The 19,176-nt window shown below is 46.8% G+C and overlaps 1 protein-coding gene across 2 annotated transcripts in view; it reads left to right on the forward strand.

Moving 5' to 3' along the window:
* Positions 1-238: 238 nt before the first annotated feature.
* Positions 239-19,176, forward strand: part of mapkbp1 (mitogen-activated protein kinase binding protein 1) — a 229,896-nt gene continuing 210,958 nt past the window's right edge. For both annotated transcript variants that reach the window (XM_072569283.1, XM_072569284.1), the window contains exon 1: positions 239-607. In XM_072569283.1, coding sequence (XP_072425384.1) covers positions 491-607 — 117 coding nt within the window. In that variant the 5' untranslated portion in view covers positions 239-490. The remainder of the gene's footprint in view (positions 608-19,176) is intronic.

Consider the following 19,176-nt stretch of genomic DNA (forward strand, 5'->3'; position numbering starts at 1 on the left):
CCAGTGAATACTGTACACTGTGCACTCGCTGCCTCTGCACAATCCGAGTCTGTAATGTTTGAGCATTGACGGAGGGGGCGATATCTGTGTGAGATCCGCTCGGGGATCGGGGGCAGCGGAGGGTGGGGGTTGCTGGTGGTGGTAGGGGCTAGCTCTGATCGCTGGGCTCGGGGTGGGATATTGGGGTTGGGGGTTGGGGAGGGGAGGGGAGGGGGGTGGGAGGGAGGGAGGGAGGAGGTGTCTGCTGTGTGGGCAGCGTGTATGTGCCAGCACCGCCGCCCAGACGAGTTGCCCGGCTCTCAGCCGGAGCATCCCGGGGAAATGCTGCAGGCGAGCCGGGCAGCGGCGGCGGGCGCTCGGCGTACGCTCCGCCGGTGAAACCCGGGGGTGTTGGGGGGGGGACGGTGCAGCCGGGTTCCCCTTAACCCCCCCGGGGTTTGCGGGGTGGAAAGCCGAGGGAGGAGAAAGTAAAAGAGAGCGTTGAGAAAGCATGGCTGAGCTAGGAACAGCTACCATCACCACCAGGATTAAAAAGCTGCTGCGCTCGCCTTCCCTCAAACTGCGAAGGAGCAAACACCAGACTGCGGGCAGGAATATCACTGACAAGGTGAGTGTCTACAGGACAGTGTGAACACACACACACACACAGACACACTCACACACACATACACACTCACACACAGATACACATATATACACATACACATATATACACACAGAGAGACACACAGACACACATATACACACACACAGACACTCACACACACTCACTCACTCACAGACACACATATATACACACAGACACACTCACTCACAGACACACTCACTCACAGACACACACACTCACACACAAACACACACATATACACACAGACACACACTTACTCACAGACACACATATACACACACAGACACACACTTACTCAGACACACTCACACACACACACACACAGACACACACACATATACACACACAGAGGCACATGCACACCCAAGGACACACTCACTCACACACACAGACACATACACACATATACACGCACACAGACACACACTCACTCACACAGACACACTTACACACAGACACACACACACACAGACACACTCACTCACTCACACATACAGACAAACACATTCACTCACACACAGACACAGTCACTCACACACAGACAGACAGACATATTCACTCATACAGACACACACTCACTCACACACACAAACACACTCACTCACACACACAGAGACACATTCACTCACACACAGACACACTCACTCACACAGACACACTCACTCACACACAGACACAGACATTCAGTCACACAGACACACACACAGACACACTCACTCACACACACAGACACACTCACGCTCACACACAGACACTCACACATAGAAACACACACACACAGACAAACACTCACTCACACACATAGACACACTCACTCACACACACAGACACACTCTCACACACACTCACACACATAGGCACACTCACTCACCCTCACACAGACACACTCACTCACTCACACACACTCACTCAGACACACACAGACACACTCACTCAGACACACAGACACACTCACTCACTCACACACAGACACACTCACTCACACACACAGACACACTCACTCACACACACAGATACACACACACACACACACGTTCACACCCACACTCACAGACACACACACTCACAGGCACACACACTCACTCACACACACATTCGCTCACAGACAGACACACTCACAGACTGACACATTCACTCACACACACAGACACACTCACTCACACACACACAGACACACGCACACACTCACACACAGACACACACAGTCACACTTACACACACAGACACACACACAGACACACTCACTCACACTCACTCACACACACAGACACACACTCACTCACACACACACAGGCACACACTCACATAGACACTCACACAGACACACTCACACACACAGGCACACTCACTCACACACACTCACTCACACACACAGACACATTCACACACACACTCACTCACACACACACTCACACGCACAGACATACTCACTCACACACACAGACATACTCACTCACACACACAGACACACTCACTCACACACACACAGACACACTCACACGCACACTCACATACACACTCTCTCACACACACAGACACCCTCACTCTCACGCACACACTCACTCACAGACAGACACACACACACACTCACAGATAGATATATTCACTCACATACACACAGACACACTCACTCATACACACTCTCACACTTAGACACACACTCACACACACAGACAGACACACTCACACGCACACACACTCACACACACAGACACACTCACTCAGACAGACACACTCACACGCACACACACTCACACACACATACACACACAGACACACTCACTCAGACAGACACACTCACACACACAGACACACACTCATACACACAGACATACACACACACACTCACTCACAGACAGGCACACTCTCTCACACAGACACACACACTCACTCACACACAACACACATAGATATACACAGACACAGATATACACACACTCGCAGGCGCACACACATACACACACACATTCACTCTCACACTCACAGACAGACACATTCATTCACACACACACTCACACACACACTCACTCACTCACTCACACAGACACACACACAGACACACACACTCACACAGACACACTCACACACACACAGACACACTCACTCACACACAGACACACACACACAGACACACACACAGACACACTACTCACACACACATAGACATACTCAGAGAGAGACACACACACACAGACACACACACACTCACAAATACACACTCACTCACAGATAGACACACTCAGTCACACACACAGACACACACAATACACATAGATACACACAGACACATACACACACACTCACAGACACACACACACAGATACACACAGACACACACATGATGCACAGACACACACAGACACAGATACATACACAGACACACACAGATACACACACAGACACACACACAATGCACACAGACACAGATACATACACAGACACACACAGATATACACACATATGCACACACACAGATGCGCACACAGACACAGATACACACACAGGTACACACGCACATATACACACACACACACTCCCTGGGCTGGGAGACAGCACAGTGTCAGTGTTCACGAAGACTGGTCAGTCCCCGTGTATCACTGTGGGGTTGAAGACATCAACTTGGGCTTTGTTAGGCACCGGCGGTGTATTGCACCTCAGTTGAAAAGGACTGTTAACGTGCTGCATGGTTTGGGGAGCAAGCTGAGATGTGTGCAAAGTGTGCAGTGGTCAACACAGGTTGCTGGAGAGATGCTGCCTGAACTGCTGTGCTTTTCCAGCACCACTCTAATCCAGAGACAGGTTGCTGGAGAGAATTTGCAAAAAGATCCCTGAGAGGTGCATTTTCTCTCTCTCTGAGCCTCCATGTGTTTGTCAGAGAGAGAGAGAGAGGGAGGGAGGGAGCACATTGTCTGTACCTGTGCTGTTTCAGCCATGGCTTCCCTGGATCATCTCTGCTGGCTGTACCCCAGCTGGACATTGTGTGGTTACTTCACTCCCATCTGGATTCTTCATAGAGTCATAAAGATGGACAGCATGGAAACACACCATCGCATCGATTCCGACCAGTTATTCTAAATTAATCTAGTCCCACTTGCCAGCACTTGGCCCATATCCCTCTAAACCCTTCCTAATCATGTTCCCGTGAGCATTCTAACCCTGTCTGGACTGGTCAGAGCTCACTCTGTCCCTGTCCAGAATGGTCAGTGTGCATACTAGCCCTGTCCGGAATGGTCAGTGTGCATTCTATCCCTATCCAGAATGGTCAGTGTGCATTCTAGCAATGTCCAGAATGGTCAGCGCTCAATCCACTGCAGTAAGGAGTGATCAGTGCTCACTTCACCACTTTCCAGGGTGGTCAGTGCTAAATGTACCCCTGTCCAGAGTGGTCAGCAATCACCTTGCACTGACCAGATTGGTCAGAGTGCATTCTAGCAATGTTCAGAGTGCTAGAATGTGCACTGACCACTCTGGACATTGCTAGAGTGTGCACTGACCAATGTCCAGAGTGGTCTGTGTGCATTCTAGAACTGTCCAGAATGGTCAGTACACATTCTAGAAACCTCTGGAATGGTCAGTGCACATTCTAGCAATGTCCAGAGTGGTCTGTGTGCATTCTAGAAATGTCTGGAGTGGTCAGTGCACATTCTAGCCATGTCCCAAGTGGTCAGTGCACATTCTAGTAATGACCAGAATGGTCAGTGCATAGCCTAGCAATGTCCAGATTGGTCTGTGTGCATTCTAGCAATGTCCCAAGTGGTCAGTGCACAGTCTAGCAATTTCCTGAGTGGTCAGTACTTTTGCCATCCCATTTAAAATTTGCTGTCCATTGTGGGAACCTCCGCCTTCGATAGAGCCGCCGCTGTTCCTATGCAGCACCTGTATGGATCTTGGTCATTTCAGATCTCTTGACCATTGGGTCTTGTCATTGGTGTTATTTCAGAGATAAACCTGATGAGACTGGTGTCTGGTTTCAACGGAGAGAGAGCTGCTGCAGAGGATGAGAATGATCATGTTACTGATATGTTTGTGGTGTCTCCAATGGAGGTCACTCTGGTTCATGAATCAAACAGGCGTTTCAGGGCCCTGCTATTAGCATCAAGACAGAGTGTGACTGTGAAATTTGTCACTGCTTTTTACTCCCATGCTGAACTCAGGCAGGTCAATCTTGTCCTCTCGTGTTTGTTTGGGGCAAGTTTTCATGGTGCATGGGAGACCCATATGGGAGAGAAGATTAAGATTGACATTCTCCGTGTCACAGTAAACACTCCCCTTCAGTAAATGCTAATCTGTTTCGTGAATAAACATCTCCATTCCCTGCTCTTCCTCCTCACCCACTACCCCAACAATGTATTGGTTGTGGAACTTGGATGGAGCTGACAAGCGATTCCCCTGGGTGCCTCATTGGTGCTGGGCTTGCACTTGTCTGCTGTCGGATAATGAGGGGTACAGATGAGGTGAATGGCAGGTGTCTTTTCCCTCGGGTTGAGGATTACATGATGCGGGGACATACTTTTAAGGTGAGAGGAGAAAGATTTTGAAAAGACGTGAGGGGCAACGTCTTTTTACACAGAGGGTGGTTCGTATGTGGAATGAACTTCCCGAGGAAGTGGTGGTGCAGTCGTAACTTTTAAAAGACATTTGGATAAGTGCATGAATAAGAAGTGTTTGGAAGGGTATGGGCCAAGTGTAGGCAAGAGGGAGTGGTTTAGTTTGGGATTATGGTTAGCATGGACTGGTTGCCGTGCTGTATGACTCCGATAACTCTATAATCTTCACCGTACAGCGACTGTCAGCACTCTTGTTGGTTGTGGAGGTGCATGAGAACTCCTGGAGATATCCCAGGTTCAGGCAGACCACCTTTAAGTGGAGTCAACCAGATGTGGTTCAGTTCTTCCTTCCTCTTCCATTGGCATAAAGGCCAATTACAACATAACCTTCAGCTAACCTTCAGCAGAGTTCACCTACAACGGGGACAAGGAACCAACTCAAATGATTCCCGAAGAAGGGCTCATGCCCGAAACGTCGATTCTCCTGCTCCTTGGATGCTGCCTGACCTGCTGCCCTTTTCCAGCAACACATTTTCAGCTCTGATACTTAATTGTAACCTTAGGAAATTGCTGTCTGTACAACGAACAGCTGAATGAAGGTCCTGCTATTTATCTGTCTCAGTTTGTTGCGGTGGGTGATATCATTTCCGGTTCTGATTCCGAGAGGTTGATAAATGGGGTCCAAGTCGATGTGTTTGTTAATGGAGTACTGATTTGAATGCCATGCCTCGAATTCCCATGTGCATCTTTGTTTGACCTGACCCAGAATGGATGCATTGTCCCAGTCAAACTGGTGTCCTTCTTCGTCTGTGTGTATAGATACCAGTAATAGTTGGTCATGTCTTTCGGTGACTAGTTAGTGCTCATGTATCCTGGTGGCCAGTTTTGTTGCAGTCCTTGCAGGGTATTTCGTGTATGACATTCGTTCTGCTGGTTCTGAGAACGAGGTCCTTCAAATTCATCAGTAGTTGTTTCAGTGTGGTGGTAGGTTTGTGGGCTACCATGATGCCTGGAGGCCAGAGTAGTCTGGTGGCCATCTCTAAAATGCCTTTCATGTATGGCAGGATGAGTATAGTCTGCAGGCGTGTTGTGTCTTCCTGTTTAGGACTGTTGTGCAGGAATGGGTGGACTGCGCTTATCAGGTAACTGTTGTTCCTGAATACATTGTATACGTGTTTCTCCTCAGCTTCTCGTAGTTTCAGGGGTGCTGCAATGTGTTGTGGCTTGTTTGAATGGTGGCCTGAGGCAACTCTGTTTGTGGGTGTTGGGCTGGTTGCTTCTGTAGTTGAGTATTGTGTGTGTGTGTGTGTGTGTGTGTGTGTGTGTATATGTATGTATGTGTGCGTGTGTGTGTGTCTGTGTGTGTATCTCTGTGTGTGTCTGTGCGTGTGTGTGCGTGTGTGTGTCTGTGTGTGTGTGTATATGTATGTATGTGTGCGTGTGTGTGTCTGTGTGTGTATGTGTGTGTGTGTATATGTATATATGTGTGCGTGTGTGTGTGTCTGTGTGTGTGTATATGTGCGTGTGTATATGTGTGTGTATGTGTCTGTGTGTGTGTCTGTGTATCTGTGTGTGTGTATCTCTGTGTGTGTCTGTGCGTGTGTGTGCGTGTGTGTGTCTGTGTGTGTGTGTGTGTGTCTGTGTGTGTGTGTCTGTGTGTGTGTGTCTGTGTGTGTGTGTGTCTGTGTGTGTGTATGTGTGTCTGTGTGTATGTGTATCTGTGTGTGTGTGTCTGTGTGTATGTGTGTCTGTATGTATGTGTATCTTTGTGTGTGTGTCTGTGTGTGTGTGTGTGTGTGTATCTGTGTGTGTGTGTATCTGTGTGTGTGTGTATCCGTGTGTGTGTGTATCCGTGTGTGTGTATCCGTGTGTGTGTATCCGTGTGTGTGTATCTGTGTGTGTGTGTCTGTGTCTGTATCAGTGTGTCTGTGTGTCTGTGTGTGTGTGTGTGTCTGTGTGTGTATGTGTGTCTGTGTGTGTGCGTATGTGTATGTGTGTGTCTTTTCTGTAAACACTGGTCTGCAGTTATAGAGTCATAGAGATGTACAGCACGGAAACAGACCCTTCAGTCCAACCCGTCCATGCCAACCAGATATCCCAACCCAATCTAGTCCCATCTGCCAGGACCTGGCCCATATTCCTTCAAACCCTTCCTATTCATATACCCATCCAAATGCCTTTTAAATGTTGCAATTGTTCCAGCCTCCACCACTTCCTCTGGCAGCTCATTCCATACACATACCACCCTCTGCATGAAAAGGTTGCCCCTTAGGTCTCTTTTATATCTTTCCCCTCTCACCCGAAACCTATACCTTCTACTTCTGGACTCCCCGACCCCAGGGAAAAGACTTTATCTATTTATCCTATACATGCCCCTCATAATTTTGTAAACCTCTTATAAGACCTCAGCCTCCGACGCTCCAGGGAAAACAGCCCCAACCTGTTCAGCCTCTCCCTGTAGCTCAAATCCTCCAACCCTGACAACATCCTTGTAAATCTTTTCTGAACCCTTTCAAGTTTCACAACATCTTACCAATAGGAAGGAGACCAGAATTGCACGCAATATTCCAACACTGGCCTAATCAATGTCCTGTACAGCAGCAACATGACCTCCCAACTCCTGTACTCAATACTCTGACCAATAAAGGAAAGCATACTAAATGCCTTCTTCACTATCCTATCTACCTGTGACTCCACTTTCAAGGAGCTATGAACCTGCACTCCAAGGTCTCTTTGTTCAGCAACACTCCCAGGACCTTACCATTAAGTGTGTAAGTCCTGCTAAGATTTACTTTCCCAAAATGCAGCATCTCGCATTTATCAGAATTAAACTCCATCTGCCACTTCTCAGCCCATTGGCCCATCTGGTCAAGATCCTGTTGTAATCTGAGGTAACCCTCTTCGCTGTCCACTACACCTCCAATTTTGGTGTCATCTGCAAACTTACTAACTGTACCTCTTATGCTCCCATCCAAATCATTTATATAAATGACAAAAAGTAGTGGACCCAGCACCGATCCTTGTGGCACTCCACTGGTCACAGGCCTCCAGTCTGAAAAACAACCCTCCACCACCACCCCTGTCTTCTTCCTTTGAGCCAGTTCTGTATTCAAATGGCTAGTTCTCCCTGTATTCCATGAGATCTAACCTTGCTAATCAGTCTTTCATGGGGAACCTTGTTGAATGCCTTACTGAAGTCCATATAGATCACATCTGCCCTCATCAATCTTCTTTGTTACTTCTTCAAAAAACTCAATCAAGTTTGTGAGACATGATTTCCCACGCACAAAGCCATGTTGACTATCCCAAATCAGTCCTTGCGTTTCCAAATACAAGTACATCCTGTCCCTCAGTATTCCTCCAACAACTTGCCCACCACTGAGGTCAGGCTCACCGGTCTATAGTTCCCTGGCTTGTCTTTACCACCCTTCTTAAACAGTGGCACCATGTTTGCCAACCTCCAGTCTTCTGGCACCTCACCTGTGACTATTGATGATACAAATATCTCAGCAAGAGGCCCAGCAATCACTTCTCTAGCTTCCCACAGAGTCTCGGGTACACCTGATCAGGTCCTGGGGATTTATCCACCTTTAACCTTCCTCCTCTGTAATCTAGACATCTTGCAAGATGTCACCATCTATTTCGCTACTATCTATATCCTCCATACTCTTTTCCACAATAAATACTGATGCAAAATATTCATTTAGTATCTCCCCCATTTTCTGTGGCTCCACACAAAGTCCACCTTGCTGATCTTTGAGGGGCCCTATTCTCTCCCTAGTTACCCTTTTGTCCTTCATATATTTGTAAAAACCCTTTGGATTCTCCTTAATTCTATTTGCCAAAGCTATCTCATGTCCCCGTTTTGCCCTCCTGATTTCCCTCTTAAGTATAATCCAACTTCCTTTATACTCTTCTAAGGAATCACTCGATCTATCCTGTCTATACCTGACGTATGTTTCCTTCTTTTTCTTAACCAAACCCTTAATTTCTTTAGTCATCCAGCATTCCCTACACCTACCAGCCTTCCCTTTCACCCTGACAGGAATATAATTTCTCTGGATTCTTGTCATCTCATTTCTGAAGGCTTCCCATTTTCCAGCCGTCCCTTTACCTGCGAACATCTGCCCCCAATCAGCTTTCAAAAGTTCTTGCCTAATACCGTCAAAATTAACCTTTCTCCAATTTAGAACTGCAACTTTTAGATCTGGTCTATCCTTTTCTATCACGATTTTAAAACAAATAGAATTATGGTTGCTGGCCCCAAAGTGCACCCCCACTGACACCTCAGTCACCTGCCCTGCCTTATTTCCCAAGAGTGGGTCAGGTTTTGCACCTTCTCTTGTAGGAACATCCACATACTGAATCAGAAAATTGTCTTGTACGCATTTAAGAAATTCCTCTCCATCTAAACCTTTAACACTATGGCAGTCCCAGTCGATGTTTGGAAAGTTAAAATCCCCTACCATAACTACCCTATTATTCTTACATATAGCTGAGATCTCCTTACAAGTTTGTTTCTCAATTTCCCTCTGACTATTAGGGGGGTCTATAATACAATCCCAATAAGGTGATCATTCCTTTCTTATTTCTCAGTTCCACCCAAATAACTTCCCTGGATGTATTTCCAGGAATATCCTCCCTCCCTAAGCTATCCCTTATCAAAAATGCCACTCCCGCTCCTCTCTTGCCTCCCTTTCTATCCTTCCTGTAGCATTTGTATCCTGGAACATTAAGCTGCCAGTCCTGTCCATCCCTGAGCCATGTTTCTGTAATTGCTATGATATCCCTATCCCAAATTCCTAACCATGCCCTAAGTTCATCTACCTTCCCTGTTCGGCCCCTTGCATTGAAATAAATACAGTTTAATGTATTAGTCCTACCTTGTCCCTGCCCTGACTGTTTGACTTATTTCTGTTCTCAGCTGTACCCGTCTCACACCGATCTGTTTCCTCACTATCTCCCTGGGTCCCCCCCCCCCCCCCCCCCCCCACCTTACTAGTTTAAATCCTCCCAAGAAGTTCTAGCAAATTTCCCTGCCAGTATATTAGTCCCCTTCCAATTTAGGTGCAATCCCTCCTTCTTGTACAGGTCACTTCTGTCCCAAAAGAGATTCCAATGATCCAAAAATGTGAATCCTTCTCCCATACACCAGCTCCTCAGCCATGCATTCATCTGCTCTATCCTCCTATTCCTGCCCTCACTAGCTCGTAGCACTGGGAGTAATCCAGATATTACTACCCTTGAGGACCCCCTTTTTAAATTTCTGCCTAACTCTCTGTAATCTCCCTTCAGAATCTCAACCTTTTCCCTTCCTGTGCAGTTAGTTCCAGTATGGACAATGACCCCTTGCTGGCCCCTCTCCCCCTGTGAGAACATTCTGCGCCCTCTCTGAGACATCCTTGATCCTGGCACCAGGGAAACAACACACCATTCTGCTTTCTCTCTGCTGGCCACAGAAACGTCTGTCTGTACCTCGGACTACAGAAACCCCTAACACAATTGATCTCTTGGAAGCCGATGTACCCCTCGTTGCATTAGAGCCTCTGTGTTGGTTTTCCATTCTACCATGATGTGCACAAATGGGAGTCGGTTATTGCTCTCGTCCTCTTTGCTGAACCTTGGCAGCTAGATTATCAACCACTAGTTCAGAAGGAAAGAGGCCATTCAGCCCATTGTTTCCGAGCTAGTCACCAAGCCCATTTTTTACTTAATCCCACCTCTCAGCATTTGGTCCACAGCCTTGTATATTGTGGTCCATCAAGTCCGTTAGAGTGGCGCGGTGCCTCAGTGGTTAGCACTGCTGCCTGACAGGGACCTGGGTTCGATTCCAGCCTCGGGCAACTCTCTGTGTGGAGTTTGCACATTATCCCTGTGACTACGTGGGTTTCCTTCCACAGTCCCGAGAGTGTGCCGGTTGGGTGGATTGACCGTGGGAAATGCAGGATTACGGGGATGGGGTGGGAAGCCTTTCGGAGGGCGGGTGTGGATTTGGTGGGCCGAATGACCAGTTTCCATGCTGTAGGGATTCTCAGTGTGATGATCGTCACCTTGCTGTAGGCTCCACTATGGACAGAACAATGCCATATCAGATACCTAGCACTGGATTAGTGGTGCTGGAAGAGCACAGCAGTTCAGGCAGCATCCAAGTAGCTTCGAAATCGACGTTTCGGGGAACTGCTGTGCTCTTCCAGCACCACTAATCCAGAGTCTGGTTTCCAGCATCTGCAATCATTGTTTTTACCTCGTTGAGATACCTAGCACTGCTCATTCACAGGAACCGTCACCTCCAATGTTGGCTTCGATGCCACCAAAACACAGCGTTTGATATTGGAAACTCCAGATTCCTGCAGCACTCCTAAATCCTCCTTGTTGCAGTCAGATGTACTCGCAGTTTGTCTCAGACATTTTGATGTTTAGCAAATGGGGAATTTTGGGAATGGTGACCATAATTCCGTAAGTTTTCAGATACTTATGGATAAGGGCAAGAGTGGCCCTCAGATGAAGGTGTTAAATTGGGGGAGGGTCAACTAGAACCGAATTAGGCAGGAACGGGAGAAAGTAGATTGGGAGCGAGGGTTGAGGGTGTTTGATGGTGAATCCACATCTGACTTGTAGGAGTCTTTTAAGGACCAGTTGATTAGAGTGCAGGACATAGAGTGTGGAAATGAATGACAGGAATGGCAGGATTCGGGAAACATTGGATAATGGAGACGTTGTCAGCTTAGTCAAAATGAAAGAAAAACCGTGGCTGGCACGGTGGCACAGTGGTTAGTACTGCTGCCTCGCAGCGCTAGAGACCTGGGTTCAATTCCCGCCTCAGGCAACTGTCTCTGTGTGGAGACACATTCTCCCTGTGTCTGCGTGGGTTTCCTCCGGGTGCTCCGGTTTCCTCCCATAGTCCAAAAATGTGCAGGTTAGGTGAATTGGCCATGCAAAATTGCCCATAGTGTTGGGTGAAGGGGTAAATATAGGGGAATAGGTCTGGGTGGGTTGTGCTTCGGCAGGTCGGTGTGGACTGATAGGGCCGAAGGGCCTGTTTCCACACTGTAAGTAATCTAATCTAAAAACGATCTAAGGTCTAGGCAACTAAAAACAGATGAAGTCCTTGAAGAATATAGAGAAAGTAGGAAGGAGCTCAAATGGGGAGTTAGGAGAGTTAAAAGGGGCTACGGAGAAGCCCAGAGGGTTAAGGGGAACCCTTGAGCATTTTATACATATATTAGAAGCAAGAGAGTAGCTAGGGAAAGAGAAGACCCTCTCAAGGATAAGGGAGGGAGGTTATGTCTGGAGCCAGAGGACATGGTTCAGATCCTTAATGAGTACTTTACATCGGAATTCACTAAACAGAGGGTCGTGAGGGATGTTGAAGTTAGGAAAAGATGTGTGAATACACTCTGACAGGTCAACATAGTGAGCGAGGAATTGTTGGGTGTCTTGAAATACATTAAGGTAGGCAAGTCCCCAGGGCCAGAGGGGATCTATCCCAGGATACTGTGGCAAGCAAGGGAGGAAATAGCTGAGGCCTTAACAGATGTGTTCGCCTCCTCTTTGGCCTCAGACAAGTTTCCAGAGGACTGGAAAATGGCCAAAGGTGTTCCTTTGCTTACAAAGGGGACCAGAGATAATCGAGGTAATTACAGGCTGGTAAGCCTGCCCTCAGTGTTGGGGAAGCTGTTGGAGAAGATAATGAGAGGCAGGATTTATTCACATTAGGAAGCGAATGGACTTGTGAGTGATCTCACCAACTTCACTGAGTTTTTTGAGGAGGTGACATGAACGATTGAGGAGGGGAAGGCAGTGGATGTTGTCGACATAACTTTAGTGAGGCATTTGATAAGGTCCCTCATGGCAGGCTGGTACAGAAGGTAGAGTCTCTTGCGATGCAGGCAAGCGAGCTAAATGGATACAAAACTGGCTTGGTCATAGAAGAGAGTAGTGGTGGAAGGTGCTTTTCTGAATGGAGATCAGTAACTAGTGGTGTTCCGCAGGGATCAGTGCTGGGACCTTTGTTGTTTATAATACATATAAATGATCTGGAGGAAAATGTAAGTGGTCTGATCAGTAAGTTTGTGCTTAGTACCAAAGTTTGTGAGAAGATTTGTAGCTCGGGTGCTCATTGTTGTGGTTCTGTTCACCGAGCTGGGAATTTGTGTTGCAGACATTTCGTCCCCTGTCTAGGTGACATCCTCAGGGCTTGGGAGCCTCCTGTGAAGTGCTTCTGTGATGTTTCCTCCGGCATTTATAGTGATTTGAATCTGCCGCTTCTCAGTTCCAGCTGTCCGCTGCAGTGGCCGGTATATTGGGTCCAGGTCGATGTGCTTGTTGATTGAATCAGTGGATGAATCTGTTGAATCTGTTCTTAGAGAACAGAGGCATGGCATTCATCCACAGATTCAATCAACAAACACATCGACCTGGACCCAATATACCGGCCACTGCAGCGGACAACTGGAACTGACAACTGGAAGCGGCAGATTCAAATCACTATAAATGCCGGAGGAAACATCACAGAAGCACTTCACAGGAGGCTCCCAAGCACTGAGGATGTCACCTAGACAGGGGACGAAACGTCTGCAAGACTTAATACCAAAATTAGCAGAGATGCAGAGAGTGAGGAGGATTGTGAAAGGAGACAGTGGGGTAGAGATAGATTGCAGATTTGGGCAGAGAAGTGGCAGATAAAGTTCAATCCAGACACATGCGAGGTGATGCCTTTTGGAAGATCCAATTCAAGAGCGAATTCCGCAATAAATGGCAGAACTCTTAGGATCAGTGACATACGGGGGATCTGGGCGTACAGGTCCACAGTTCCCTGAAAGTGACAACACAGGTGGATAAAGTGGTCAAGAAGGCACACAGCATCAAATATAAAAGGTTATATTGCAGCTGTATAAAACTTCAGGTTGGCCATATTTAGAATATCGTGTGTAGTTCTGGCCCCCACACTACCAGAAGGATGTGGATGCTTTGGAGAGGGTGCAGAGAAGGTTTCCCAGGATGTTGGTGGGTCTGGAAGGTTTTAGTTATGAGGTGAGGTTGGATAAACTCGGATGGTTTTCACCTGAAAGATGGAGGCTGACAGACGACCTGATAGAGGTCTACAAAATTATGAGAGGCATGGATAGGATTGATAGTCAGATTGTTTTTTTTTCCCAGATTAGAAAAGTCAACGACAAGAGGGCACGGGTTCAAGGTGAGAGGGGGAAAGTTTAGGGGAATGTTTTTCACATAGAGAGTGGTGGATGGCTGGAATGCACTGCCAGTGGAGGTGGTAGAGGCACGTTTAAGGCATAACTTGATAGACATATGAATGAGAGGTAAACAGAGAGAAAGAAGCTGCATATGAGCAATAAGTAGTGGGTCTAAATGAGGATTTGGAATCAGCGCAGGCTTGGTGGGCCAAAGAGCCTGTTCATGTTCTGTATTATATTGCATAAATATAAATTACTGCAGGTTATGTTGTACCCTAGGTAATTTAAGAGTTTAGATTTTTACCTGTGGCTCTGAGCTAATTTTCTCAGGCTGATGGTATCAATCAACTCCTCAGTTGTACATCCTGTCTTTCTCGCCATGAGAATTGTTTGCTCGTGGAATTTTGATGCTGGAGCCTGACTGCTGCTTTTTGACTTTTCTCTGCTTGGGAATAAATCAAAGGTGCGCCAGGAATCTCAGGCAAGGGCCCATAACTCATGGCAGGTGGTCTGTAAGATTATCAGCGATTCCGCCCCTCTCCAGCACTGAACCTCGCATGGAGTGTGGGCGCTTAGCCGAGAAACGTACGAGATTTTCTTAGTTATTCTTTGAAAACTTCCTTCTACTGAACCGCTTGGTGAGTCAGTAGAAAATGGTTCAGCTTTCTCCTGAGGAACGTTGTGAAATAAATTCAGAAGAACTGCTTGTGTGCTCCCTCCAGGATTGTTAACTTGAACATTTGCTGAATAAACTGCAGCATATTACTTTGAGCAAGAGCTGTGGAATTTGTAGCCTAAGGGGTACATATTACTAATTAAGTTTTGCTGAGGCTAGCCCTTTGTGTGACTAATTGACGCACAGTGATTCAAAACATCACAGAGTGAAACTATGAAAATGGGAGCAAAAGCTAAGTATTCCACGACGAGAAAACCAGAATTAAATGGGACAGTGTTGGGATTGCTGAGTGGAACTGGCAGCATCTGTGGATGGAGAACCGCATAACGCTTCAAACCTGAGACTTTTCATCAGGTTAAGTCTGGTGACAACCGCGCAAGCCACAATGTGGGTACAGGGCTCTCTAAAATCCCTATTCTTCCTAAAACAGATGTACACAGCCCTTTCACTCAGAGCATCACTCCTTCCAAAGTAAATGACAAAGTCAGATTGATTAATTTCTATTGCTTTCTCCCCCTATTATAATATATTTTTGTTTAGTGTTTTTATTTAATTTGCACACTTTGATAGTTTATTGGGAAATCTTGAGGGAAAACATCCAGTGAGAGACTGGGCAGCCACTGAAGCACCAGATTAATCGTTCAATTTATGTTAATCCGGCTCCCTCACACTGTCACTCAGTAATCCCTTTCCCCCCCATCACCCTGTGTTACTGACTGTATCTCTCCTGGTGTTAATCCAGCTCCCTCACACTGTCGCTCAGTAACCCCTCTCCCCAAGCACCCTGTGTTACTGACTGTATCTCCCCTGGTATTAATCTGGCTCCCTCACACTGTCACTCAGTAACCCATCTCCCCCAGCACCCTGTGTTACTGACTGTATCTCCCCTGGTGTTAATCCAGCTCCCATACACTCAGTAACCCCTCTCCCCCAGCACCCTGTGTTACTGACTGTATCTCCCCTGGTGTTAATCCAGCTCCCATACACTCAGTAACCCCTCTCCCCCAGCACCCTGTGTTACTGACTGTATCTCCCCTGGTGTTAATCCAGCTCCCATACACTCAGTAACCCCTCTCCCCAAGCACCCTGTGCTACTGACTGTATCTCCCCTGACGTTAATCTAATTGAGGGCCCTGTGAAACATTGCAGGTTTGTCAGTAGTTGGTTACCTGCCCATCACAGCGGAGAATTAGTTTGAAAGGGCAGGCAAGCCTCCTCTCCTACCCTTGGCCCACAGTCAGTGCTATAAAAGCCTACACAGCTTCTGGACTCAGCTGCACCTGCCTGCCTTTAATTGCTGTTTTTCCTGAACTTTGAAGCCCATGTCTGGCCAGCATCGTATTTAAGTGGCTGTTGAAGACTCGGCGGCGAAGCCTCATTTACATTAACCCTCATGACATCATCCACCTTAAGAAACCAAGACGTTTTATCAGAGAGGTGGGACATACCACCAGCGCTTCACCAGAGACTCTCACTGATGATGTTACCTAGTCATGGTGACGAAACGTCTGAAAGCAAACCTTCCAGCTCAGTGAGCAAACTTACATCCATATTATCAGCCTGAGCTATGAATCTTCTCAAAAAGCACTGACTCATAGAGCTCCCTGCTCTCCTTTCACCTCCAAATCGGCCTTCCTTAATGTGTCCAGTTCATTGCGATGGAACTGAAAGCTGGTTATGTCGCAGCAGTTTGGGTTCAATTCATTTTGTCATTAGGCAGTACAGAACTTGCGTATTGTTTAAGAAAAACAGATACTTTTTGTTACAGCTTACTTGAACTAGTCAGGATAATTTGCAAGAATATTAATTTCTGTGGAAAAAAAGCACTGTATATGGGGAGAGTGCTGATTGTTTGGCAAGGGGACTGTGGTAGGGGTGTACAGGAGAATGCACTGGTAAATGATGATTGACACTTAAATGTCTGTCTTTGCAGACAGAAAAAAACAGGCACATGCAATGTGCTGATTTCAACTCCACAAAATAGGTTACAACATTCACTGGTTCGTTTTTTGGGGCAATGTCTCAGCTAATCAGAGTCAACCTGCCTGTTTTAAAAATTAAGGCCTGACAGTTAACTGTCAATCATAATTAAGTGGTGCATTCTCCATGGCAATGCATCTACCAATCAGATTCCACTTGGCAACCAAGTAGCTGTCTCCATTTATGCAGCATAAATGTTGATGTTTATCAGGCAATTTTAGGTAATTTTGCTAACCTACCTCCAATCCACCTTCCCCCCCCCCCCCCGTCCAGTCTATGTTCTAAACCCTGCAGTGCCCCCTCAAGAGCTCTCTGCTTCTCTACTTGTCTCCTCTTTAAGATAAACTTTACACCGACCACATTGGCTACGTGTTTGGTCACCTGTCCTTCTGTCTCCTCTGTTTGGATCAATGTCAATATTTGTTTGATCCTGTGCAGCACATTTGGGTGTTTAGCTGCATTCAAGGTTTAGCAATGCAGGCTGTTGTTGTGTACTATCAGGGAACAGGTGACACACAGGCAGGCAGCATCTGCAAGGAGAGAAAAACATGTTTCAAGTATGGACCTCCGTCGTGAGAATTCCATGTTCTATCCTGACTTGCCTGCTCTCCTGAGGGAGTTGCTGTGTGTTTCCGGGAGTTCCTGTTTTTGTTTTGGCTTATCAGTATCTTTAGTATTTTGCTTTTTGATATTAACACTTGTTACATTAAGTTTGCTTGTTGTGAAAGTCTTAGTTTGCTGCTAGTTAAATATACTAATTAGGTCACATTCGCACATGCACTGTGCAAATTTGCGCTGAGACAGTGGAAATAATTTAGCTTCGCAGTCTGTTTTCAAGTACTCTTTATTTAGTCTGGAGAACTGCAAGTGCTACCCTTCTTGCGTCGATGTCATCATTAAAATCTTTCGTGAAGAACACTTTCTCCCAGGTTAGGAACAGAGTAAAGGCATGGTCTGATACATCTGCTGTAATAATCACTCCAAGGTTAGTTCCAAAGAATGCTGCAGGGGAGGGCGAGATCTGTGAGTGCCTCGTATGATTAAATCTCTTCAGTTAGAATCATAATGAACCACCCAGAACGCACACACACAGGCACACACACACAGACACACACACACAGACACACACACACAGACACATGCACACACACATACAGATACGCACACACAGACACACACACACACAGGCACACACACACACAGACACATGCACACACACATCCAGATATACACACACAGACACACACACACACACATACAGATACGCACACACAGACACACACGCACACACAGAGGCACACACACACAGACACACGCACACACACATACAGATATGCACACACAGACACACACACATACAGATACACACACACACACAGGCATACACACACAGACACACGCGCACATACACATACAGATGCTCACACACACAGGCATACACACACATACAGATGCACACACACACATACAGATGCACACACAAACACACACACAGGCATACACACAGGCATATACACACAGACACATGCACAGGCATACACACGCGCACACAGACACACACATATAGATACACACACAGGCATACACACACAGACACACGCACAGACACATACAGATACACACACAGGCATACACACACATACAGATATACACACACAGACACACACACACACAGGCACACACACACACAGACACATGCACACACACATCCAGATATACACACACAGACACACACACACACACATACAGATACGCACACACAGACACACACGCACACACAGAGGCACACACACACAGACACACGCACACACACATACAGATATGCACACACAGACACACACACATACAGATACACACACACACACAGGCATACACACACAGACACACGCGCACATACACATACAGATGCTCACACACACAGGCATACACACACATACAGATGCACACACACACATACAGATGCACACACAAACACACACACAGGCATACACACAGGCATATACACACAGACACATGCACAGGCATACACACGCGCACACAGACACACACATATAGATACACACACAGGCATACACACACAGACACACGCACAGACACATACAGATACACACACAGGCATACACACACATACAGATATACACACACAGACAC

The sequence above is a fragment of the Chiloscyllium punctatum genome, chromosome 4 (genome assembly GCF_047496795.1).
Source record: "Chiloscyllium punctatum isolate Juve2018m chromosome 4, sChiPun1.3, whole genome shotgun sequence".
NCBI classification, from domain to species: domain Eukaryota; kingdom Metazoa; phylum Chordata; class Chondrichthyes; order Orectolobiformes; family Hemiscylliidae; genus Chiloscyllium; species Chiloscyllium punctatum.